Source organism: Elephas maximus, chromosome 1 (genome assembly GCF_024166365.1).
Source record: "Elephas maximus indicus isolate mEleMax1 chromosome 1, mEleMax1 primary haplotype, whole genome shotgun sequence".
Classification (NCBI taxonomy): domain Eukaryota; kingdom Metazoa; phylum Chordata; class Mammalia; order Proboscidea; family Elephantidae; genus Elephas; species Elephas maximus.
Genome location: NC_064819.1, coordinates 192439976 through 192466002, shown reverse-complemented (window position 1 = coordinate 192466002; position 26027 = coordinate 192439976). Strand labels below are relative to the sequence as shown.

The 26027-nt window shown below is 39.1% G+C and overlaps 1 protein-coding gene across 2 annotated transcripts in view; it reads right to left on the bottom strand.

Annotated features, from left to right (window-relative positions):
• The window catches only part of NKAIN2 (sodium/potassium transporting ATPase interacting 2), a 1431299-nt gene that overhangs the window by 38492 nt on the left and 1366780 nt on the right, over window positions 1–26027 (bottom strand). For both annotated transcript variants that reach the window (XM_049900233.1, XM_049900224.1), the window contains exon 5: window positions 7429–7489. In XM_049900233.1, coding sequence (XP_049756190.1) covers window positions 7429–7489 — 61 coding nt within the window. The remainder of the gene's footprint in view (window positions 1–7428; window positions 7490–26027) is intronic.

Here is a 26027-nt window from a genome sequence, read left to right as displayed (position 1 = left end):
TCAACAGATGAATGGTTAAATGAATTGTGGTATGTTCACACAATGGAATACTATGCATCGATAAAGAACAGTGACGAATCTGTGAAACATTTCATAACATGGAGGAACCTGGAAGGCATTATGCTGAGCGAAATTAGTCAGAGGCAAAAGGACAAATATTGTATAAGACCACTATTATAAGATCTTGAGAAAGAGTATAAACTGAGAAGAACACATACTTGTGTGGTTACGAGGGGAGGAGGGAGGGAGGGTGGGAGAGGGTTATTTACCGATTAGTTAGTAGATAAGAACTACTTTAGGTGAAAGGAAGGACAATACTCAATACATGGAAGGTCAGCTTAACTGGACTGGACCAAAAGCAAAGAAGCTTCCGGGATAAACTGAATGCTTCAAAGGTCAGCGGAGCAAGGGTGGGGGTCTGGGGACTATGGCTTAAGGGGACTTCTAAGTCAATTGGCAAAATAATTCTATTATGAAAACATTCTGCATCCCACTTTGAAATGCGGCATCTGGGGTCTTAAATGTTAACAAGCGGCCATCTAAGATGCATCAACTGGTCTCAACCCACCTGGATCAAAGGAGAATGAAGAACACCAAGGTCACACAATAACTATGAGCCCAAGAGACAGAAAGAGCCACATGAATCAGAGACTTACATCATCCTGAGACCAGAAGAACTAGATGGTGCCCGGCCACAACCGATGACTGCCCTGACAGGGAGCACAACAGAGAACCCCTGAGGGAGCAGGAGATCAGTGGGATGCAGACCCCAAATTCTCAGAAAAAGACCAGACTTAATGGTCTGACTGAGACTAGAGGAATCCCGGCGGTCATGGTCCCCAAACCTTCTGTTGTCCCAGGACAGGAACCATTCCCGAAGACAACTCATTAGACATGGAAGGGACTGGACAATGGGTTGGAGAGAGATGCTGATGAAGAGTAAGCTACTTGTATCAGGTGGACACTTGAGACTGTGTTGGCATCTCCTGTCTGGTGGGGAGATAGGAGGGTAGAGAGGGTTAGAAACTGGCAAAATTGTCACAAAAGGAGAGACTGGAAGGGCTGACTCATTAGGGGGGGAGTAGGTGGTAGTTTGGAGTAAGGTGTGTATAAGCTTATATGTGCCAGACTGACTTGATTTGTAAACATTCACTTAAAGCTCAAGAAAAGTTATTAAAAAAAAAAAAGAAAAGAAGGAAGGAAGAAAGGAAGGAAAGATGGAAGGGGGGAAAGGAGTAGGGAAGGAGGAAGAGGGAGGGAGAGAGGGGTGGGCAAGGGAAGAAGGAAGGAAGAAAAATAAAAAGACTAGGAGACACATGACAAAATGTTAACTGAGAACAAGAATTGTGGGGTCATTTTAATTTTGTTTGCTGATCTTTTTTTCTATACTTTTTGCAATAAACCCACATTCCTTTAGAAATAAGAAGAAACAAGAGTTTTTTAAAGGAGGGATGCTCCTCCTTGCCTCCACCCCTCCCCCCCCCGGGGGAGTGTTTGTTGTTGTGCTCAGAGCACTGCAGCCAAGCTTAATGGTCTGACAAACTGGAGGAATGATCAAAACATACAGAGCGGAGTTCAATACACTGAAGTGTAGGGCAGCAGGCTTTAGAAGAAAAATCAAACAAAAATAACAGAAAATTATTAGCCTCAGACAAGTGAATAATTTCCTGTGGTTTTCTTTTTCAAATGAAAGATTCTATAAGTCGATTGTGACTTTTATCCCAAGGCCAGTCGATTTTGGAGAATTCGGGCCAGATTTTAATGCATTTGTGCCTGGTGGGTGGGGGCAAGTGTGAATGTGTGTGGCTCCAATTAAATATCTAAAATTCATTTTTAAATACTGCTTTAAAAAAATTCTCCTTAGGATATTATTTTTTAAATGGCATTCCACATTTTTTCCCAGATGATTTGATAACATTTTAAAATATATTGAGTCTCTTTCAGAAAAGGTAGGTGTCCCTCGGTGGTGCAAATGGTTAACACACTTGGCTGCCAACCAAAACGTTGGAGGTTCAAGTCCACCCAAAGGCACCTTAGAAGAAAGGCCTGGTGATGTACTTCTATAACATCAGCCATTAAGAATCCTCCAAAGCCCAGTTCTACCCTGGCGCTCATGGGGTCACCATGAGTTGGAATCAATATCACGGCAACCGGTTTGTTTCAGTGACTACTTAGAAGAATGGACCTATTTGCTAGACGACAGAAGTTGAGGTTTAGTTTAACTATTAAGCAAACGATTTAAAAGAAAACATAATAAACTTGAGAAATCATATGATGATTTTATTTTTCTATCAAGGATTAATGGCTGTTTTCCAGCAGCAGCATGGCTTCCTTCTAACGGTCACATCTAACAATGCTAATGAAACGGAGGCATAAGTTCTCAGTTAAATCACTTTAAGTGGCCACATGACTGTGCTGCCGAAGAGCTGAAGAGTCAGTGAGAGAAAAGAAATATATTTATACTAAAAGGCACACCTGAGCAGGAATCTTGGAGTATTTTATTTCTTTCACAGACTATTATAAGAGACAACAAGCAGAGGGGAATAGAAAAGACTGGAAATCATAAGGAAAACCCAGCGTGGCTGGTGATGGATGATGCTGTGAAGAGCCTTGCCACAAAGACAGCGCAGGAAGGGATGCCTGCCCTCCTGGAGAAAGCCTTTTCTCCTAAGACATACCACTGCCTTTTCATGAACACATATGCAAAGGTATGTTGCAATGGTTGGCCCATTCAAATAGGGTTCAAGGCCAAGGCACACCTCTGGAGCAGGAGTCCTAGCCCCCTTTTTTTTTTTTTTTAGGGTGAAGAGCTATTCCCCTGAAGGCAGGCTGTCTCACTCACGGTGTGGGATGCTCACCAGGAGCACCTTCCTGCTGGGTGGCGGTGAGCACCGAGCCTGCGGAGCAGCTTTACAATCCTGGATCCTCTTACCTAAAGGCACCGGATGTGCCACTGAACCATTGCTAGCCTTACGCTGTGTCCCATACCCCCAAACCAAACCCTCTACCACGTCTTTCTCCCGCGGAGCCGGTGGTGGTTTTAAACCGCCGACCTTTCTGTTACGGGTCCATCGCTTTAACCACTGTGCCACCAGGGCTCCTTGAGTCCCGTAGATGTTTTCAAATGCCTAGAAGCCACATGGTGTGTGTTTACACGTGCGTGTGCGTGTGTGTACACACCTGTGTGTGTGTGTTTGAATGTGGGAGAGGGAGTGTCAACGTCTCCCTATCTGGGATCCCTGCTTCGAGGCTTGTTGCATCTCCTAGCAGGAACAGCAGATGGCAGTGGTGTCCTGTGAGTTTGCACAATCAGTTGGCCTGTCAGCCTGTGGCTCTGGAGAAGATAACTAAAGGGCCAGAAATGTAAACTTCAAAATTCAGGCTTTTTCACTGGACAACATTCTACCTTGAAGTATCTGTATAAATGTTCATCAAACAGCTCTCGAAAAGTAAATGGATACTGTTTAAAAGGAGAGTTAGAGGTTGTACGATATTGTGAATGTAAGTAATGCCACTGAATTATACACTTAGAAATGGCTAAAATGATGTATTTTAGGTGCAGTAAAATAAACGTAAACAAAAGGGGAAAAATAAATTCTCAGGCATTTGAAGTGGTCACAGTTTAACTCTCTCTATTTCAACGATAATTTATTGCTACTTTATGATGTCTAAGTTTGGGATTTACTCATGGAGCTTGAATCCTCTCCATAGTTACCCAGAGGTGTCTGCCGTTTTCCTCCCAGCCTCCCCTGGTTGCACTTGCTTCTATGGTGCCTAAGGTATCAGAACTGAGCCCACAGCTGGTCAGGTTTGGTATTGACTTCAAGAGTACTTTATTCCTTCAGTTGCCATAATTAGGGCCTTATTTCCACAGACAGTTCTTAGCACAGTCCATCCTGTTATAGAAGCAAAACCATCCTCTGTTCCTTATGTGGTTCTTAGGAATGGGAATGTAACTATTTTGGCAAGAAAGTAACTAGCATCTATTCCCACCACTGCACTAGTGGCAAACGCTCCATTGCACGGCCATCACAGGGAAAACAGACACACAGACAAGCTCTGCATTGACATATACATTGAACTCCCCCCATATTCCAGGCCTTGCTCTCTGAGAACAATATTTCTTTTACTTTCACTAAAGCCAGAATGCTTTCTAAGGATAAAATAACTGTCTTTATAATTACCAAAAATTGGACAGAAACTTCATATCTTTTGAACCTTGGGAGTCATGTTCTAGAAGTGTCAGGAAATGAACATACAGACAAGTGACCAAGATGATGATAATGAATGGGAAATATCAATCCAAAGCCTTATACCCCAAAAGTACTCATAATTGTTAAATGTGTGAATGATGACGAGTAAATGAATCTAACTGGAAATCTCCAAAGGTCGTTGCATAGTGAATTAGTCAAAGCCTGCATCTCCTCCAGACACTTTAATAGTCCCACGAACATCTCAGGTAAGTGCCAGTCTAATTGAACATAAAAATTAAAAAAAAAAAAAGTTTGTATCTTGCCCACTGAGCAATAAGACTAAAAGTAGAAAACTTGTCTTATGAGAAGTCTGCTTGTGTTTTACATTAACAAAGGCAGATAAGAGGTCCTGGTCAAAATACATATTTAAATTATTTTTTTGGACTTTTTTAGGAAAAATTTATTAGATGCTTTGGAGATAAACTTGGTCTTCCAAAAGATACTGGTGACTTTCAATCCCCTTGGGTTTACCTTTGATCTAGGGCAGAATTAGTAAAGGGCATAAACATTAAAGTCGCTCAAGAAAAAAAAAAAAAAGCGGTTTTGTGTTCAAATGTTTGGGAAACGGTGGAGTAGGAAAAATCGAACACACTTCTTTTTTGCAATACTCTCAGAGATGTTAATATGTAAATGTACATTTAAATTTTTCAGTGTCAAACTTACTTGGCTTTGGAATCTTTTTTGAGTGATATATCTTGTGGAACTAGCATTTTGAGACCCCTTTTGAGAAGTCAGTGCTATTCTGGAGAGACACCGATTACCTGTCTAGGAGACTGGGTGTGTCAGTAGATATTCTATTAGGATAAAAATGCACTGGCATTGTTGTGAAGTGAAATTAGATCTCATAGTCTAGGGAAAGCACAGCTTCCATATGAAAATTAAGCTGTAGACTTTGCCTTCATCAAAGATTTGGCACATAGTCACTGAATGGTAATATCCGAATGAACTTGAACATTTTGATGGAGTTCATACCTTTTAAAATTCATATATCTTTTATTCTTCCTAATCTTTGAATAAACTTTCATGCATAAGACAAGTACTTGCTAGAGGCTTCTCTTGTGTATCCATCAGGCACCTGAGACTCAACAAGTCCAAACTGGACTAATTGAGCTAACCCCATTCTATATTTCTTAAGTGACATTTCCACCTACTTATTCACCTACACCTACACCACACACCCAGGAGTCTATCAGTATCTTCACTTACAACAGTGCCCATCTGTAGCCCATTAATAACTTAGCTTTGTTGTTAAGTGCCATCGAGTTGGTTAGGACTCATAGCTACCCTATAGGACAGAGCAGAACTGCCCCATAGGGTTTTCAAGGATCTGCTGGTGGATTTGAACTGCTGGCCCTTTCGTTAGTGGCGGAGCTCTTAACCACTATTCCACCAGGGCTCCCACTTTAGTTTTAGCATGTCTTATATCATATCTGCCCTCTCTGTCTCCAATACTGGTTTTAGTTCAGACCTTCATCATCTCCTATCTTGAGCCTTTTCAGAGTGTCCTATTTAGCCTCCCTTTCTTTAATCTTGTTCCTCCTCAAGTCTTTCCTTCATACTGATGCCAAAATGATTTTTCTAAAGTACAATTCTTTTATTCTCTTTTCAGAAACTTCCTGTCAATTGATTCCGCATTATGGTATACAAAACAAAGCCCAAACTCCTTAATCTGTTATACCCATTTTCTTACCCTTGCCTGCTTTTCCAGTCTTCTCTGGGTGTTCACCTTTAGCACAGGATAGGATCCAGTCATACTAATCTGACTATTGTGTCCCCAACATGGTGGACTGGGATATGTCTTAATGCTTTTTCACCTTTTGACCAAGATCACCTTACACCTCCACTAGCTTCCCAACAGATATTTATTCTTTCAAGACAAGCTCAAGTGAATCGTCCTCTCTGAGCCCTTTCCTAATTCCTCTCCTGTCTTCTGCCACTATCTCTCTATAGATTTTATTATACATATTTGTTCACAAGCTTATTTTTTCCCTACCAGTTGGTAAATTCCTAGAGCTAAAATATTGTGTATTACTCATCTTAAAACCAACAAATCTCAACATAGCACTTGATACACTACAGAGTGTTTTATAAATGCTTATTTAGTGAACAACCGTAATTTCATTTTACACACAACATAACATAACTGTGTACTGTATAGTCCTGACTATGCATCATGTATGTGTGTGGTTGAAAATTGCTTCCCTAAGTTAATCACCTGATACAGCCTCCTCTTTTCTAGTAGGAATGAGAAGTGAAGAAGAAACACGTATTTCTCTTTGGATTTTTTTTTCCCTCAAACCACCCAGTTACAGAGAAGTGGATTCTTGTCCTTCTTTTCTGCACTGTCTCAAAAACCCAATCATTATGAATATTTTTGGATATCAAGAAAAATGATTTTAATCTCTGATTTTTTCTCAGAGTAAATATACATGCATGGGCAAGTTCCCATAAGAATATTCAGAGAGAACAGAAGTACTTTTTAACCCTCCTATTTCAGATCCTTAGGAGGTAAGGAAGGAGTAAAACCCTTCTATCTGCCATTTTTGGAAGGGCCAAAAACTATGTAGCCACTTAGATGATTCTAGAGGGTTCCATGGTCTAAACTATGGATCAAGGCAATAAAATTCAATGCTGAGACTCCAACATAGAGTTCTAGTCATTTATTTGTATAAAATCATAGGATCAAAAGGAAACATTAGCATTTACTTCCCTGGAGAAAAATTCTCAGAATTAATCTGAAATCAGTTCTTGTGAGACTTGTAAGAACTGTTGCAACTGTTGACTGTTGGGATTTGTAATTCTGGGTGAAACTGATTAAATATCAATACCTAATAAATGGTTTATAAAAATAAAAGAATGAAACTAACCATATTTATAAAAATCACTTCTACCTCCCATCTCCCCTCTATATTCCTTACCAGAATTGTTATAGGAGTAATAGTCTTAAAAAGTGTTTTTCAGTGAAAAGAAAGAAATATATTTTCAGAATGGGTGCTCCTCCATTTCTCCAATATGCTGGACACTTTTATCAAAAATGCCTTAGCCCTGATGGGTACAAAAACCTGTTCTAACGATGTGTTGGGGGATTTTGTCTGAGAAGCAGGAAGGCTAGGTAGGAGGCAGTGAAAAAGATGCTTTGAACTTGAAAGAAGCATAATAGAGCTTTCATACTTACAGCTGTCCTCTTCTTCAGTTATACATTTCACAACATAACAGGCGTAGATGAACCCTGCCAGCTGAAACAAAACAGAGGTGCTTTAGACATCAGGCAAAGGCAACAGAACAGGACCTCGATGGGGGAGTGGCTTTTCAGAGGCAGGCAGTTTACAATCCGATTGTGTCCCCAGATGCCTGATTGGACTGGATCTTGGCTCCCCTGTGGATTCGTGACTGAAGTGAGGTTGCACGGACTCAAAAATAAGCACAGTGCTCTGTTTTTACTCTGACCTGCGTTTAAGTGTAAAATTTGTTCATTGTGAGGCAACCTACAACAGGTTATATGAGGTGCAGAAAAAGAAAACCATTATGACCAGTCATTAATAATTCACATTTGCATTTGTGGCAATCAAATTCTAGTGTATTTTTCACTAGCCCAGAGCCCAAGAGTCTAAAATTGGATTCCCACTGACTATCAGAAAAAATGTTTTCAGGGACAAATATCAAGAAGTTTTATGTATGTTGCATGGATTCTTGCAAGTAAGAAAAATTCTTATTTAGACCCGTAACAGGAACCAGGGCAGAAGTATAACTCCTGAGATGGAGACCCACAAGTAAAGAGTATCACAGTGCAAGTTAGTAGCATCATAATGCAAGTAAGGAATAATACAACGTAAGTAAGAAGTATCACAGTGTAAGTAGGGAGTATGTCAATGCATTGAATTCAGGATTGCATACATCACATAATTCTTTCTGAAACACACACCGAAAAGGTCCCTGTGGTCAGGAAAGTCTTTCTGATTGAAATTAGTACTTGTGAAGGAGCACAGCAAAGTCACTCGAAATCTATCCCCTTAGACTGAGTGATTTTGTATTCTTTGCATCAATATATTTTAGTCAAATCATGAGCACTGGTTGAAGGAAATAATAATTTCCTGATAAATGAAAAATTTTATTTTATTTTATTTTTCAAAAGTAATACAGTTTGGGGGAATCCTTAAAGGCACGTTGTTAGAACAATGATGAAGATTACTCACAATGATATTCAGACAGGCATTGGCCTGGCTGAGTACTGGCTCTGCACAATAATATTCGGTGTGGGGAACAGCCTTCAATCAGGGGGCTCAACACAAGGCAAAAAGGAACCGCCAAGATAAGCCTAATGAAGTTGTTTTTCATTTCCTGATAGATAGTGATCTTTCGGCTCACTAGTGGAACATTCAGGGGTATACTGATAGGTATTTAATGCGTGCAGAACTATTTGGAGACAAAGAAGGCTCCAGTTAAAAGGATTGAGGGTTTGAGTTAAAGGGTATGTCCTTGCAGATTCTAGTTGTCTGTCTGCAAGGAGAACTAGGATGGGAAAAAACTCATCATCCTGGGGCAGAAAAGGAAGCAGAATTAACCATGATTGGAGAGGAACAGATGGGTGAGAAGACCAGTGCAACACATTCTTCAAGGGTTTTTGTTTATAGGTCCCAGATGAGAGGGAATGTGTAACACTCCTCCCCACCCCACCTACCAATTGTAGTATCTGAACCAGTACACATAATAGAGAAGTAAATAAGAAAGCACCTGATGTTTTATTAGTAGAGCTAGTTTTTTTTTTCTTTTTAACAAATGATCTTAGAACAATAATCAAATTAGCATTTTTCTCTTAGAATCCTATGTTACTATTGGCAATAACAACAGTGATAGTAAGAATTATTTCCTTATATACTAGAAGCATAGTCATCAGGATCGTTATTTTTAATAGGACTTTTGTAAGAGTACAGGGTACTAGGTAAAAACTGGCTTCTCCTTACCATCTTACCCCAGCATTACTGGCACAAATCAAAAAAACTCAGAAAATAACAAACGTTGGAGAGGCTGGGACTCATATACACTGCTGATAGAAATGCAAAATGGTACAACCATTTTGGAAAATGATGTGGTGCTTCCTTAGAAAGCTAGAAATAGAAACACCATATGATCCAGCAATCCCACTCTTAGTAATATATCCTAGAGGAATAAGAGGCGTCACATGAATAGACATGCACACCCATGTTCATTGCAGCATTGTTCACAGTAGCAAAAAGATGGAAACAACCTAGATGCCCATCAACAGATGAACGGGTAAACAATGGTACATACACACAAGGGAATACTAAACGACGATAAAGAACGATGATGAATCTGCAAAGCACCTCACAAGTTGGATGAAACTGGAAGACATTATGCTGAGTGAAGTAAGTCAATCACAAAAGGACTATAAAAACTCATGAAAAGGTTTACACAGAAAAAGAAACAATCTTTGATGGTTACAAGGGAGGGGAGGGGTAGAGATGGAAAAACACTAAATAGACAATAGATAAGTGGTAACTTTGGTGAAAGGTAAGACAGTACACAGTACCGGGGAAGCCAGCATGACTTGTCCAAAGCAAGGTAATGGAAGCTCCATAGACACATCCAAACTCCCTGAGGGACCAAATTACTGGGCTGAGGGCTGTGGGGACCATGGTTTCAGGAAACATTTAATTCAATTAGCATAACATAGTTTATAAAGAACATGTTCTACATTCTACTTTGGGGAGAAGCATCTGGGGTCTTAAAAGCTTGTGAGTGGCTATCTAAGTTACTCCACTGGTCTCTCCCCATCTGGAACAAGGGAGAATGAAGAAAGCCAAAGACACAAGGGAAATATTAGTCAAAAGGACTAATGGACTACAACTACCACAGCTTCCACCAGACTGAGTCCAGCACAACTAGATGGTGCCCAGCTACAGCCCCTGACTGCCCTGACAGGGATCACAATAGAGGGTCCTAGGCAAATGTAGAACAAAATTCTAACTCACAAAAAAGACCAGACTTGCTGGCCTGACAGAGCCTGGAGAAACCCTGAGAGTATGGCCCCCAGACACCATTTTAGCTCAGTAATGAAGTCACTCCTGAGGTTCACCCTTCTGCCAAAGATTAGACAGGCCCATAAAACAAAATGAGCCTAAAGGGGCATACCAACCCAGGGGCAAGGACGAGAAGGTGGGGGGTGGGGTGGGGGACAGGAAAGATGGTAATAGGGAAACCAAGGTCAAGAAGGGGAGAGAGTTGACATATCTTGGGGTTGGTAACCAATGTCACAAAACAATAAGCCTACTAATTGTTTAATGAGAAACTAGTTTGTTCTGTAAAACTTCATCTAAAGTACAATTTAAAAAAAAGAAAAAAGAATGTAAACTTGAAAAAAAAAAAAAAACCTGGCTCCTCCCTCCTGGCTTTAGCAAAGATTTTGATTTGACCAAGCCAAATTACATAGTAATTCAAGCATTTTCATTGGTCTGAGAAAAATGGAGGCCACAGCAATACTTCTTACCCTTTTATCCTCCAACCAAAAACAAAACAAAACAATAAAAATGAACACCAAAGCAAAACAAAAACCATTTTAAGTCTGAGATCTTTTAGACTGCCAGGCCTTTCTTCCGAGGCACCTCTGGGTCGGTTCCTCCAGAACCAATGAAAATGCACAAATTACTGTGTGTCATACTCCTGTGGGTACTTTCTCATTGGTACCTGGATGTGGCTATGACTAGGTAGGGAGGCTATAGGTTTGGTCAAATCTCCTGCCTATTGATCCCTCCTTGAGATTAAGTCCTTTCCTTCCCTGGCTAAGTGTTATAGATTCATCATAATTCATTTCTTCTTTTCAGTTTCAAACAATTGTTACTTGAACTATTTGTAAAGCAATTTTTCCTAATCACCAACTTTTCTTTTAGTTCTTACTCATCATTACTTTAAAACGAAAATCTAGGTAAAAAGCATCGATAAATTCAGAGTTCAGGGCCAGTAAGTTTATACTTCTCATTAAAATGTCACTAGACTCTAGATTATTAACTGCAGTGTCCCAGAATGCAGCCAAGGCGTTGTATTCTGCTTACCAGTGATCTTTTAATTGTATTCGGTTGCATTCTTTAACTATCTGGGGAGCTCCTTTGATATAAAAGTAAATCCTACTGCATTTCATTACAAAAGCTTGCTGATTAAGAGAACTTTAGCTTTTAAATTGGTCTCCTCTAAATACAAAGGGAAATTTGTTTCCCCCAAATTAATCAAGGTTCATAAACCTCTGTTACCTTCCGACTTTCCTATACCGTATAAGTTTCTAATTTAATTTTAACTCCCCAATAGCAATTTCATTCTCATAGCAACCCTATAGGACAGACTGGAACTGCCCCATAGAGTTTCCAAGGAGCGTCTGGAGGACTTGAACTGCCAATCCTTTGGTTAGCAGCCGTAGCACTTAACCACTACGCCACCAGGGTCAGAACCGACTCAATGGCACTGGGTTTTGTTTTCTTTGGTATAACAGCAATTTAGGAAAGCCTGGTGGAGTAGTGGTTAAGTGTTACGGCTACTAATCAAAGGGTCAGCAGTTGAATCCACGAGGCACTCCTTGGAAACTCTATGGGGCGGTTCTATTCTGTCCTATAGGGTCGCTATGAGTCGGAATTGACTCGACGGCACTGGGTTTGGCTTTTTTTGTTTTTGTTAATAGCAATTTATAAAATTTACCTACAGGAAAGGTTTCAAATAATTTTTTAGTCATTCCTAATGCTTTTTATAACACGCAAGTCTGCTAATTGCTGCCAGGGATTCAAAATGGAAGTAGACCAGGGTTTCTCAACCTCATTACTCTTAGCATTGTAAGTTGTATACTTCTTTATTGTGGGCTTGTTGTGCATTGTAAGATGTTTATCAGGATCCCTGGCTGCTACATACTAGACGCCAATAGCACTCCCCGCCTCCAGGCTAGACAATCAAAAATGTCTCCAGACCTGGCTAAGTGTCCCTTAGGAGGCGACAATCCCTCCTCTCCCAATAGAGCCACTGCTTAAGACACAATCTTAGCTTCAGGGAGTTTGCAGTCTTGCAGCAGGAATACACACATAATTGTAATTAGAAGTAGATTAAAACGTCAGAAGAAATGAAGGAAATTGAGTGTCTCCTAAGTGCTAAACAGCAAGCTGGGTGTTTTTATAGCTCAGTCATCCTCATGACGACCCTTGGAAAAACAAGCCATCTCCCTTTTTGAAGATGAAAGGTAAATGGGGCCTTGCTTTTCCAGAGTGAGTTCATCAACTCTGTTCAGGGAAGAGGAAGTAGCCCCATCTGACAAGCCTGTGGGCCTCATACTAAAGCAATGGAAATAAAGGCTGTGAGGGCAGACTCGGGCCATAATCTCAGGAAGGGTTTTGGGAGTGTATGAACTTGCAAATCCTCTGTGCCATTTTTTCTACACAATATGCTTAAGGAGCACCCCATCTCATATAGAAAAATTTAAAAATTCCCACAGCATACACACCCTTCCTGATGGGATACTTAGCTCCCAGTGTAGCCTCATTGTCCTCACTCCTCTTCTCAGAACTGATGCTGGTAGTAAGCTGTTGGTAGTTATTAGGTGGTTTCCCTCCTCTGTTCCTTAACTTATTCCTCCATTCTGCCTCTAGAGCATTTGAAGGTCCTCCCACACCACTCAGTTCTGCACCTTGAGTAACTTTAACTCATCCTTTAAAACTGAACTAGGGTCTTGCCTCTGCCAAGAACTGACAGTCTATTTCCGGGCGAGGTTGTAGGATGGCACTTTTGAGATCATACCTTGAAAGATGGGAGGTTTTTGAGAAGGAATAATAAGAGGGAAGGAGAGGAATATTCCGAGAAGAGCTTGAAAAGTGTGAATTTCTTCCAGGGAGGAGCGGTGGCCCCAGTTCAGAGAAGTTTGGGCCACATAAAGTGGAGTAATGGAACACAAAGTGGAGAAAAGACACCCAGTCAGAGTAGATCTGAGCATCTGCAGTTAAAATAAACGTTTTGATCTTCTTTATTTAAAGATGGCTAGAATAATAGGGAAAGTGCCAATGGCATTATGCTAGACAAACATGCAGTGTGATAAAAACACACGTGATAAAACAGAATAATCCAGTTGTTTTAGTTTTTGGCATTCAAAGCAGAGCTAAGCCTAAATCTTTTTATATTATTCATCTTTTCACCTTCATACATCTAATATGATTTGTTCACTTCTAATTCACCTGGTAGGGAATTACATATCATCTTTATATCATTACTGACAGAATGGAAATGATATTTTCTCCCTGTAACTAAATCAGATTAAATTTTTTTTGCATCTACAAACGAAGTTATGATTATATGTCCCTAAAATTCACTTAGAAGCTAATAGATAAAGGGAAACCTAAGCCTTTTGGCAAGTGTTTAAAATGATCCAATTGTAATAATTGAAAATGTAACAACCTTAATATTTAAAATACTATATTTTGGACTTCTGTTTCAGGGAAGTTGGAATAGTTGTATTTTTCCCTACCCCACTGTTACAGATTTAATTGTGTTCACCCAAAAATATGTATTGAAGTACTGGTCCCTATACCTGTGGATATGATCCTATTTGAAAATAAGTCTTCTTTTGTTATGTTTGTTACGCAGTGTTAGGTCATACCTGAATAGAGTTAGTTTTAAACCTAATCATTTCTGAGTTATAGAAAAAGCTGAATAAACACAGAGACAAAGGGGGAATACCTCATGTGAAGATGGACACACACACAAGTCCAGGAATGCAAAGGGTTGCTGCGGCTACTAGAAGCTGAAATTGACAAAGGACCTCCTCCTAGAGCCATGCCCTGAATTTGGACTTCTAGCCTCCTGAACTGTGAGAAAATAGATTTCCCTCCTCCTAGAGCCATGCCCTGAATTTGGACTTCTAGCCTCCTGAACTGTGAGAAAATAGATTTCTGTTTTTTAAAGCACCTACTTGTGGCATTTTTCATTATGGCAGCCCTAGCAGGCTGAAACACCCTCCATTAAGTATAACTGAAGACCCTGGACACAGTATATAAAACAAAAGTAATAATATTCAGAAAGGTGGTGAGAAGAAGATAGACGGGCTCAGGACCTTGGGACTCAACAAAGGATGTGGAGGTGAGGTCTCTGGTTTTTAATTTTTTTAACCTCATATATCCCAGAACTGGAGCTGAAGAAGCTGCAACCTAAAAATGCTAATAGGCATAGACAAAAAAAAGCTCCGACAAAAGTCTGCTCTCCCTAGCTAAAGGACCAGGAAGGGGCAAGCTGGCAAGACAGAAAAATTTTAGACAATAATCACTCATCTTTGCCTAAACCACAGAAAAAACTGTGACCCAATCCTTTACTATAGCAGCAAAGGCCAAGTGGAAAGCCTAGAATTCCACCCTCACCAGTCTGTGGTATTAGAGAGGCTAAGTAGGAAGCTGGCTTCCATTCCCACCAGGCAGTAATGAGCCCCTTCTTCGGGGTGTCAGTGGAATCTAGACTCTTCCCCAACTCTGCAGCAAGGAGGTATCCCTTCTCTCCCCACTGGGGTGGTGTCAGGAGGCCTAGTGGAAAATCAGAAATTCCAATCCTGCTCAATGGGTAATGAGGCCACTCCCAGCCATGCTGTGTCAGTGGAACCTACATGTGGAGTAGTAATGAAGCACTCCAGTGAGGCCTATGGGGAGCAGGAATTTCCATTGCTTTCCGGCTATACTGAGAAGTGTTTTCCTGTTTTGTATCAATAGAGGCTAAGCAGGGAACCTGCACTTCTATATCCACCTGACAGTAAGGATGCAGCATCTCCCCTTCCCCCCCTAAAATGGTTTCAGAGGAAGCCAACTAAAACGGGCTTAAATAAAATCCAGAGTCTTGTGACACAATACCCAAAATATCCAACTATCAATAACAAGTTGCTCACCATACCAAAAATCAGGAAGATCTCAAACTACATGAAGCAAGATAATCAATAGAAGCTAACACAGGTATGACAGGGGTATTAGAATTATCTGACACAGATTTTAAAGCAGTATTCTAAAATGTTTCAAAAAAATTATAAACACACATGAAATAATAATAATAATAATAAACAGGAAATCTCAGCAAAGAAATAGCAGATATAAAGAAAAGCCAAATGGGAATTTTAGAACTTAAAAAGACAGTAACTGAAATAAAAACCTCATTGGATGCAATAAACTGCAGAATGAAGGAGACAGAAGAAGGAAACAGGGAGCTTGAAGATAGAACATTTGAAGTTATCCAGTCTGAAACAACAGAGAAAAAAGCACCCACCTCAAAAAAACAAAAAAACAGAGTCTCAGGGACATATGGGGCTATAACAAAAGATCTACAATTCATGTCATCAGAGTCTCAGGAGAAAAGAAAGAGGAATAGCTGAAAACTTCCCAAATTGGACAAAAGACACAAACCCATAGATTCAAGAAACTGAGTGAACCCCAAACAGGATAAACCCAAAGGAATTCACACCAAGATACATCATAGTATCTTGAAACGTCTGAAAATCTGACAACCAAAGAAGAAGAAAAAATCCTGAAACCAGAGAGAGTGGGTTATACTCTAGAAAACAGTTTGGCAATAAAAACAAAAACAACTAAACATGCAACCACAATACTACTCTGCAATCGTACTCCTGAGCATTTATCCTGGGTAAATGAAGACCTACTTTCACATAAAACCTGTACACAAATTTTTATAGCATCTGCATTTGTAGTAGCCCCAAACTGGATACAATCCAGACGTCCTTCAATGGGTGAATGGTCAAACAAACTGTGTTGCATCCATACCATGACAAACTACTCAGCGGTAAAAACACATTGGATGAATCTCTATAGAATTCCCATGAGTGGAGAAAGCTAATCACAAAAGGTTGTATACTATATGACTGCATTTATATAGCATTTAAAAATATTTTATTGTGACTTTGGAGAAAATTTACATAGCAAACTAGGTTCTTATTTAACAATTTCTATACATAAACAACTAGAAGGATGTTTACCTGTGTTTTATTGACTGTGCAAAGGCATTCAACTGTGTGGATCATAACAAATTATGGATAACATTGACAAGAATGGGAATTTCAGAGCACTTAATTATGCTCATGAGAAACCTGTACACAGATCAAGAGGCAGTCGTTCGAACAGAACAGGGGATACTGGGTGGTTCAAAGTCAGGAAAGGTGTATGTCAGGGTTATATCCTTTCACCATACCTATTCAATCTATATGCTGAGCAAATAATCCGAGAAGGTGGAATATATGAAGAAGAACGGGGCATCAGGATTGGAGGAAGACTCATTAATGACCTGCATTATGCAGATGACACAACCTTGCTTGTTGAAAGTTAAGAGGACTTGAAGCACTTACTGATGAAGATCAAAGACCACAGCCTTCAGTATGGATTACAGCTCAACATAGAGAAAGCAAAAATCCTCATAACTGGACCAATAAGCAGCATCATGACAAATGGAGGAAAGATTGAAGTTGTCAAGGATTTCATTTTACTTGGATCCACAATAAGCAGCCATGGAAGGAGCAGTCCAGAAATCAAAAGATGCATTGCATCGGGCAAATTTGCTGCAAAAGACCTCTTCAAAGTGTTGACAAGCAAAGATGTCATCTTGAAGACTAAAATGTGACTGATCCAAGCCATGGCGTCTTCAATTGCATCATATGCATGTGAAAGCCGGACAATGAACAAAGAAGACCGAAGAAGAACTGACGCCTTTAAATTGTGGTGTTGGCGAAGAATATTGAATATACCATGGACTGCCTAAAGAACAAACAAATCTATCTTGGAAGAAGCACAAGCAAAATACTCCTTAGAAGTAAGGATGGCGAGACTGTGTCTTACATATTTTGGACATGTTGTCAGGAGGGTTCAGTCCCTAGAGAACGATATCATGCTTGGTAAAGTACAGGGTCAGTGGAAAAGAGGAAGACCCTCAATGAGATGGACTGACACAGTGGCTGCAACAATAGGCTCAAGCATAACAAGGATTATAAGGATGATGCAGAACGGGGCTATGTTTCGTTCTGTGGTACATAGGGTCGCTATGAGTCAGAACCGACAAGACGGCACCTGACAATAACAACATACATATTATTCAGTGACATCGGTTACATTTTTTACAATGTGTCAGAATTCTCAATATTTCCATTCTGTTTGTTCTTTTCCATTACTCTAGCTTCCTTGTACCCTCTTACCCTCTCATCTTTGGTATAGGGTAAATGTTGACCCTTAGGTTTCATTCAGATGGTTGTTTAGAGATGCACAGTACTCACAGGTGATATTATTTATTTTATGAGCTACTCTATCTTTTGGCAGATAGGTGACCTCCAGGAGTGGTTTGAGTTCAAAGTTTAAAGAGTATCCCAGGATGATAATCTCAGGGGTTGCTCTAGTCCCTACCAGTCCCATTAGTTTGGCTTTTTTTTTTTTTTTTTTAGGAATTTGAGTTTTGTTCTACATTTTTTCCCATTCTATCTGGGACCATCTATTGTGTTCTTGGTTTGAGAGGTTGGTAGTGGTAGATGGGCACCTTCTAGTTCTTCTGGTCTTAAGGTAGGTAAGGCTGTGGTTCATGTAGACTATTAGTCCTGTAGACTAGTTTCTTCTTTGAGTCTTTAGTTTCCTTCTTTCTCTTTTGCTGCAGAAGCATAGAGAGTAATAGTTGCATCTTAGATGGCCATTCACAAGCTTTTAAGACCCCAGATGCTACTCACCAAACTAGGATGTAGAACATTACCCTTATGAGCTATGTTATGCCAACTGACAAAGTTGCCCACCCCCCGAGACTATGGTGCTAAGCCCTCAAACCCAGTAACCCACTCTTGTGAGGTATTTGACTATGTCTAGGAAGTATTCACCCTGGTGGTGTAGTGGTTAAGTGCTAAGGCTGGTAACCAAAGGGTCCACAGTTCGAATCCTCCAGGAACTCCTTGGAAACTCTATGGGGCAGTTCTACTATGTCCTACAGGGTCGCTATGAGTGGGAATCAACTCGACGGCAGTGGGTTTGGTTTTTTTTTTTTGGATTAGGAAGTATCCATAACTGTGCCCCCTATGTGCTTTATTTCGTATATGAATATATATGCAGCACATACAAACATGTATACACATTTGCCTACAGAAACATCTATACATGTACACCCATGTATTCATATGTGCTTACCTATACATATGTAAGCATACATATCTACCTATGTAACCACACACATATTTTTTGGCTCTTATTACTGTTGTTGCAAAAGTGGATATGTTGTGGCTTTTAACAAAGTTGTCACTTATCCTTGTGTACTTCTTAGTGTCATCTTTTACCTTGGTCAAGTTGTACTGATTTCACCCTTATTTTGTATTGCTTTGCCCATCAACAAAACTAATAAATGTCAGCTATCTAGAAAGTGATTTCTCCTCCCTCTCACTCTCATCCTTAGTAACCAGCAAAGAATGTTGCTTTCTGTATGTATACCCATTCTAATCATTTTATAATAGTAAGATCATACAGTATTTGTCCTTTTGTGATTGACTTATTTCACTCAGCATAATGTCCTTCAGATTCATCCACATTATAGATTGAGAACTCATTATTATTTATTGCTGCATAAATAATATGCATCATGTGTATTCCATTTGTGTGTATTCCATTCTTTGTGTGTATGTATTCCATTGTGTATATGTATCATGGTTTGTTTATCCATTCATCTGTTAATGGCAGTTAGGTTGTTTCCATCTTTTTGGTATTGTGAATAATGCTGAAATGAACATAGGTGTGCATGTATCTGTTTGTGTCAGTAGTTCTCTAGGGCATGTACTTAGGAGTGAGATTGCTGGATCATAGGGTATTTATATAACATTCTTGAAATGACAAAATTATGGAAAGGGAGAACAGATTAGTTGTTGGCAGGAGCTAAAGGGGGGTGGGTGTTGGAGAAAAGTGAGCGTGGCCATAAAAAGGCAATTTAAGGAATTCTTGTGTTGGAACTGTTTTTTATCCTGACTGTATCAATGTCAATATCCTTTTAGTGATATTGTACTATGAATTGTGAGATTTATCGTTCGGGGAAAGTAGGTAGAGGGTACAAAGGATCTCTCTGTTATTTCTTACAGCTGTACATTATCTACAATTATCTCACAATAAAAAGTTTAACTGGGAAAATACTATATTGTAGGATTCTATATTTTATGTTTAAAAGAACATTTTGCATTATAATTTTGAAATTTTTAAATACAAACAAGGTAGATTTACTTGTTTTCTTAATACAAAGACATTTTATTTTGGAACCCTAAGAGTAACAGGGAAGTCCACAATAGCTTTTGATGTTGATACACCATAGAGTCGATATTCAACACTTTATCACTGGAGGTAGAAATGTGAGTTGCAAACACTACTTTTTTAAATCTACAGTTATCTCATAGTCTCAAATAAATTAGTTCTATGTTTCATTTAAATTAAATCATCTACTTTTGTTCTGAATTCCTAATTTAAATGCCATATAGTCACGCTTTTCATAACATGAATTTGAACAGAAATGTGCTCACAAAATACAGTTTTAAGTTGCAGATGATTTTTACTTGCTTTTTAAAATTCTATCTATTTACATAACTTGAGATTATCTCAGCACAGGATTCCAATGTGAAAATTTCAGTGTTATTAATGAAGGTCTTTTATATGAAACAGTTTATTACATGGGCTGATGCACAGTATCTGATTCTTATTCCATACTGTTCTACTGATTGGACTATTAGGGAGCAGATTGCAAATTTCCTTTAGTACAAATAATCCAGATGCAGTTATCAACCTACAATAACTCATGGGGGATTGCCTCAAGGGCTATTGTGAACGTTCACAGCCTACCAGGTCAGAAAAGCTTTTCAGAGGATCAGAAACATATCTTAATACCAGCCTTTAGGTATTGTGCTGCATCATCAAGCATGACTGTATTAAACTCCTTTGAAAAGATTAAATAAAACTAGACGTACATCCAAACTTGTATTATCTATTTAAAGCTGGGAAATGGACTGCACCAAACGCTGACACTGGCTTAACCAATCATCCCCATTATAAATTGGCCTCTGGAGGCTGGTAAATGTCTCTAGGCCAAATTTACCAAAGTTACCTGAGTTCAAATGACGGTATTGGATTAATGACATTGGAAGAACAGAAGATATTCAGGCAGGGTGAAAGATGGCTAATAAAATTCAAATGTCATCATGGTTAATACTGCTTTTACAGTTTAAATATCAGATTAGTTTTAGAAACTGTAGTGAGAACAGTAGCTCAACCATTCTGTACATGTGTCAGTTGGGACGTGATTAAAAAAAAAAAAAGAAGGCTAATCTTCAGTGTTAGATATAGGAGACATAATGGGGTAATGGGAATCCTCAACCAAAGCTATTCATGGAAAGTTGCTGGAAAATGTGAAAAGCAATCTATGAACAGCACCAGAATAATTTAATAGGAAACTAAGTTTAAGATTGTATGTATATGCAGTTTCCTAGCACTGCTGTTACACAAATATCACAAATGGATGACTTTAAAGAATAGAAATTTATTTTCTTACAGTTCAGGGGACTAGAAATCCAGATTCAGGCTGCCATTCCAGAGGGAGGTCCTTTCTTGTCCATTTCAGCTTTCAGTAGCTGCTGCAACCCTTGGAGTTACTGGGCTTGCAGATTCATCTGACTCAGTCATAAGATAATATCAGTCTTTAGCCTGTGTCTGTGCCTATTGTTGCTAGGTGCTGTTGAGACAGCTCTGATTCATAGTGGCTCTATGTACAATAGAATGAAATGCTGCGGGGTCCTGCGCCATCCTCACAATCATTGCTATGTTTGAACCCATTGTTACAGCCACTGTGTCAATCAGCCTTGTTGAAGATCTTTTTCGCTGAGCCTCCTGATGACATGTCCAAATTACTTGAGACCAAGTCTCACCATCCTTTATTCTAAGGAACATTCTGGTTGTACTTCTTCCAAGACAGATTTGTTTGTTCTTTTGGCAGTCCATGGTATATTCAATACTCTTCACCAACACCGTAACTCAAAGTCATCAATTCTTCTTCAGCCTTCCTTATTCATTGTTCAGCTTCTGCATGCATAGGAGGAGATTGAAAATATCATGGTTTGGGTCAGGTTCACCTTTGCCCTCAAAGTGACATCTTTGCTTTTTAAAACTTTAAAGAGGTCTTTTGCAGCAGATTTGCCCAGTGCAATAGGTCATTTGATTTCTTGACCTCTGCTTCCATGGGCATTGATTGTGGATCCGAGCAAAATGAAATCCTTGACAATTTCCTCCATTTATCATGATGTTGCTTATTGGTCCAGTTGTGAAGATTTTTGTTTTCTTTATGTTGACCATACTGAAGGCTATATAGTCTTTGATAATCCTCAGTAAATGCTTCAAGTCCTCTTCACTTTCAGCAAGTAGAGTTGTGTCATCTGCATATTGCAGGTTATTAATGAGTTTTCCTTCAATCCTGATGCCTCGTTCTTCTTCATATAGTCGCATTTATCTGATTATTTGCTCAGCACACAGATTGAATAAGCATGGTGAAAGGATACAACCCAAGCACACCTTTCCTGATTTTAAACCATGCAGTATCCCCTTGTTCTGTTCAAATGACTGCCTCTTGGTCTATGTACAGGTTCTACATGAGGATGATTAGGTGTTCTGAAATTCCCATTCTTAAAAATACTATCCATAATTTGTTATGATTCACACAGTCTGCGCCTAATCTGCTTTTCATAAATCTCAAAAATGGTTAGGCTTAGGACACACCCTAAACTGGTATGAACTCTTTAACATAATGAAGAAGACCCTATTTCCAAACAAGATTACATTCACAGCTATAAGGATTAGGATTCCAACACATATTTTAAGTGGTCATAATTTAATCCATAACAGTCTGTAATATACAATAGGGACCCTGATTTATTTATTATGAATCATGAGGCAGAAAGTACAATTTAAAAATGATCTGTGAAATATAAACAGTAAGTACCTTTCTACAGAATTTCTGAACAAACTCAGTACATAATTTGTTAGGGAGAGAATGGTACAAATAGTATAATTTTTGCTCTGAGATCATAATAGAGAATCTAAAGCAAAATAAATTGTACAAAAAATAGAAGATTTGCAAAAGCAAATTAGCCCTAATCTTAGGTATGCCAATATTAATAGATAAGGTTAAAGTGTTGGGTGTATTGCATTGGAGGTAATGTGCTGTCTCCCGTTATGACAACATAAACACAAGGCCAGATTCCCCTTAAGAGACTAGGAGAAGAGATTATTTGATTAGAACACTAGTTGCAAAAAATAACTGTGCTCAAATATGTGCTTTTTATTATTAAAAAAGGTATTAAAGTTATATTAATGTTTATTTCTTTTTCAGAGGTACTAGATGAGAAGATAAGGAAAATGTGGACAATACAGAAGATCTGGGACTTAAGCAACTATTACAACACTGTATTTCAAGAAATTAGAAATAAGATGATATCATGAGACTATAATACAAAGACTCTACACTGGATCTGTACTTGGTTAAAGACCTGGATTCTGAAAAGAACAATGAAGGAGAGATCAGTTTCAAACTGAAAGGCATTTTCAGTAGTCATGCTTTAGGTGTCCCTCCTTAAGTCCTGTTCTGTATCCAGTTTTTTTGAGAAAGGACAAGGTTGATAAACAGTAATAAAATATTTCATATAAAATTCTTGAGGAAGGACAACAATGCTCTGAAGATCAAATTCTATAATTACATGGAGGTTGCCTAAACAAGCAGTGCGATCCTAGATTACATGAAGAGAATTACTGCCTCGACTCGAATAGCCCCCATGCTCTTCTGGGCTCTTCAAACAGCATCTGGAGAAATATGTTCAATGCTGGATGCACAACTAAAGAGGCACACCCAACAGAATTGCCACCATGATGGGAAGGAGGTTAGAGGAACAAGATACTATGAGTAAAACGCCTGGCCCGTAGAAAGTTCTCAATAAGCGCCAGTGATGATGATGATGATGATGAAGAAGATGAAGATTTTCCCTACAGATTGATGGTTGACTGCATCCTGGGAATACCATGGAAAACCAAATGACCTCTGTGATCCCTTTCACCTCAGGTATTTTAAAAATAAATAATATTTAAAGTATTATTGTTTTGAAATAAAAATTTGGAAATCATAAGTCCCTTTGGGATATTTTCTGTGTGAGAAAGCTGTCAAAATAGCATTTGTCAAAGGACAAGGTGACTTCTTTCCCCATCATAGATTTATATTATAAATATTCTGCTATTCATCCATGTTAAAGTAACTGTGACAAAATGCAGTGGATCATTTTATATTTTTGTGATACAGAATAAGATACTAGTTTCGGTCTCTGTTTTTGTCCATATCTCTGGGAGAATCTGGGGCTCTCTGGGATCCCTAGAATAACACAGATGCAGAAATGTGGGCAAAAGGCCTCTGCTTAGGCACAGAAGTCATTCCTTCCACTCTCATCTGAGGACACTGAGTAGATTAGACCCCAAACCCCAGACTTTTCTGGAATTGAACAATTGTAATTCTTTAGACCAGAAGCTGACTTCCAATTTTACTGCTTCTCACAGAAATGAACTGCATTGTGAAAAACAGCTGGAAATCATAAAATTTATTAGGTAAACTGAAAACCCTGGTGGCATAGTGGTTAAGCGATGTCATAGATTGAATTATGTCCCTCCAAAAATGTGTGTATCAATTTGGCTGGACCATGATTCCCGGTATTGTGTGTTCTTCCTATGTGTTGTAAATCCTGCCTCTGTGATGTTAATGAGGGAGGATGAGCAGCAGTTGCGTTAGTTAGGCAGGACTCAATATACAGGACTGGGTTGTGTCTTGAGGCAATCTCTTGAGGTATAAAAGAAAGAAGTGAGCAGAGAGACAGGGGGACCTCATACGACCAAGAAAGAAGTGCTGGGAGCAGAGCACATCCTTTGGACCTAAGGGCCTTGCTCAAAGAAGTTCCTAGTCTGGGGGAACATTGATGAGAAGGCCCACAGAGAGAGAAAGCCTTCCCCCTGGAGGTGAGGCCCTGAATTTGGACTTTTAGCCTACTTTACTGTGAGAAAATAAACTTCTCTTTGTTAAAGCCACCCACCTGTGGTATTTCTGTTATTGCTGCACTAGATGACCGAGACAAGTGCTATGGGTGCTAACCAAAAAGTCAGCAGTTCAAATCCACTAGATGCTCAGCAGTTTGAATCCACTAGGTGCTCTTGGAAAACTCTATGGGGCAGTTCTACACTGTCCTATAGGGTCACTATGAGTCTGAATCAACTCGATGGCAACGAGTATTAGGTAAACTATCAGCCTGACTGCAAACCTCCTTGCTGCCTCTATGGTTGTTTTGGCATGGCCAGCTCACAGATGTCCCCATAGCTTTGAAGCATGTGCTTCCTCTCTTAGTCCAGCATTCTTGGTTCACGCTGATTGGTTATGTGGTAGGACGTAAGAAACGTCAATGTTACTCAGCTTTGGCAAACCATCATAAGACTCTCACTGGCAAGAAAATGACTGCCAGAAGAGTCATTAAATGACAAACTTGTAATTACCAAAAATTATTTATTGATTAGCTTTATATAAAAAAGATGTCAATAAGAATAGTGCTTTCACTAAGCTAATAACAAAAAACTTAATAAGAAGGAAACATCAGGATATACCAGCTAGAGAGAAAAATTGTCATGGTAAACTCAGATGTATTATTAGTGTTTTTGAAAATAAAGTTAAACAGGAACCTTACAGAAATTGGTCCCTTTACCATGACATCAGTGAGAATAAGCTTTATGCTCTATGAAAAGGTATTTTATGTAGCATTCAGCGAAGCATGCTTCTGAGGCAAAAAACTTGCTGCAATATGTAGCAGAAGGAAGATGAATGGGAATAAAGGTAGTAACAGCGAAAAAACCCTCAAGGGAGAGAATAAGATGCGGATGGTGGAAGGTACAAATTTGAAGACCTCCTTTTTTTCCCCCTAAAGCAATTTTAAAAGGCACAAAACCGAATCTAAGTGTCACTTAAAAAACTATCAACTCTATCAATGTATATAGCTGTATGATATAGTTGGACTGAATAACCTGGGAGTCAGAACTTGTCTATGATTGGTGTCCTTCACTGACTTTCTTCCTTCTGAGTTACCTTCTTTTCAGCATCTTCTTTGTACTTTACTCTTAGCCAATAGAATGGTGAAGGAAACTGCTCTGAGTCAGAGTCAAGATATTTCATTAATTACAGGTAGCACGATTATTGCCGTTTGTAAATAAAAAAGCTAGGACAAGTCTACGTGTTTTACTTTTTATTTTTTAAAAGCTTAAGTCTGAAAACCAACCAATCCCTCATATCTTGGTAATAGCTGGGAAGTAGGAAAGGAAAGGCTAGTAAATCACATTCAAAGTAATAGCTAGCATTGCTGGAGTGCTCAGGGTGCTCACTATAGCTATATTCTGGGCACATGTTAACGTCTTTACAGCTATTGTCCCATACGTTCTTTCCAAAACCCAGGAGAGAGTTTCTATCATCATCCATGATTTATAAACTAGAAAACCAAGGCTAAGAGAGATTAAGTGATGGCCTAAGATTAAGAGATAGTAAAGAGCTACTTGAACTCTTGTCTACCGACGTGAAATCATCTCCTTTTCACTTCTACACACTACTATTAACTTATCCAACAGACAAAGCTGACAACACTTTCAAAAAGGGAAAATAAGATCCTAAAATCAGAATAAATTCACATTACGTTAAAAAAAA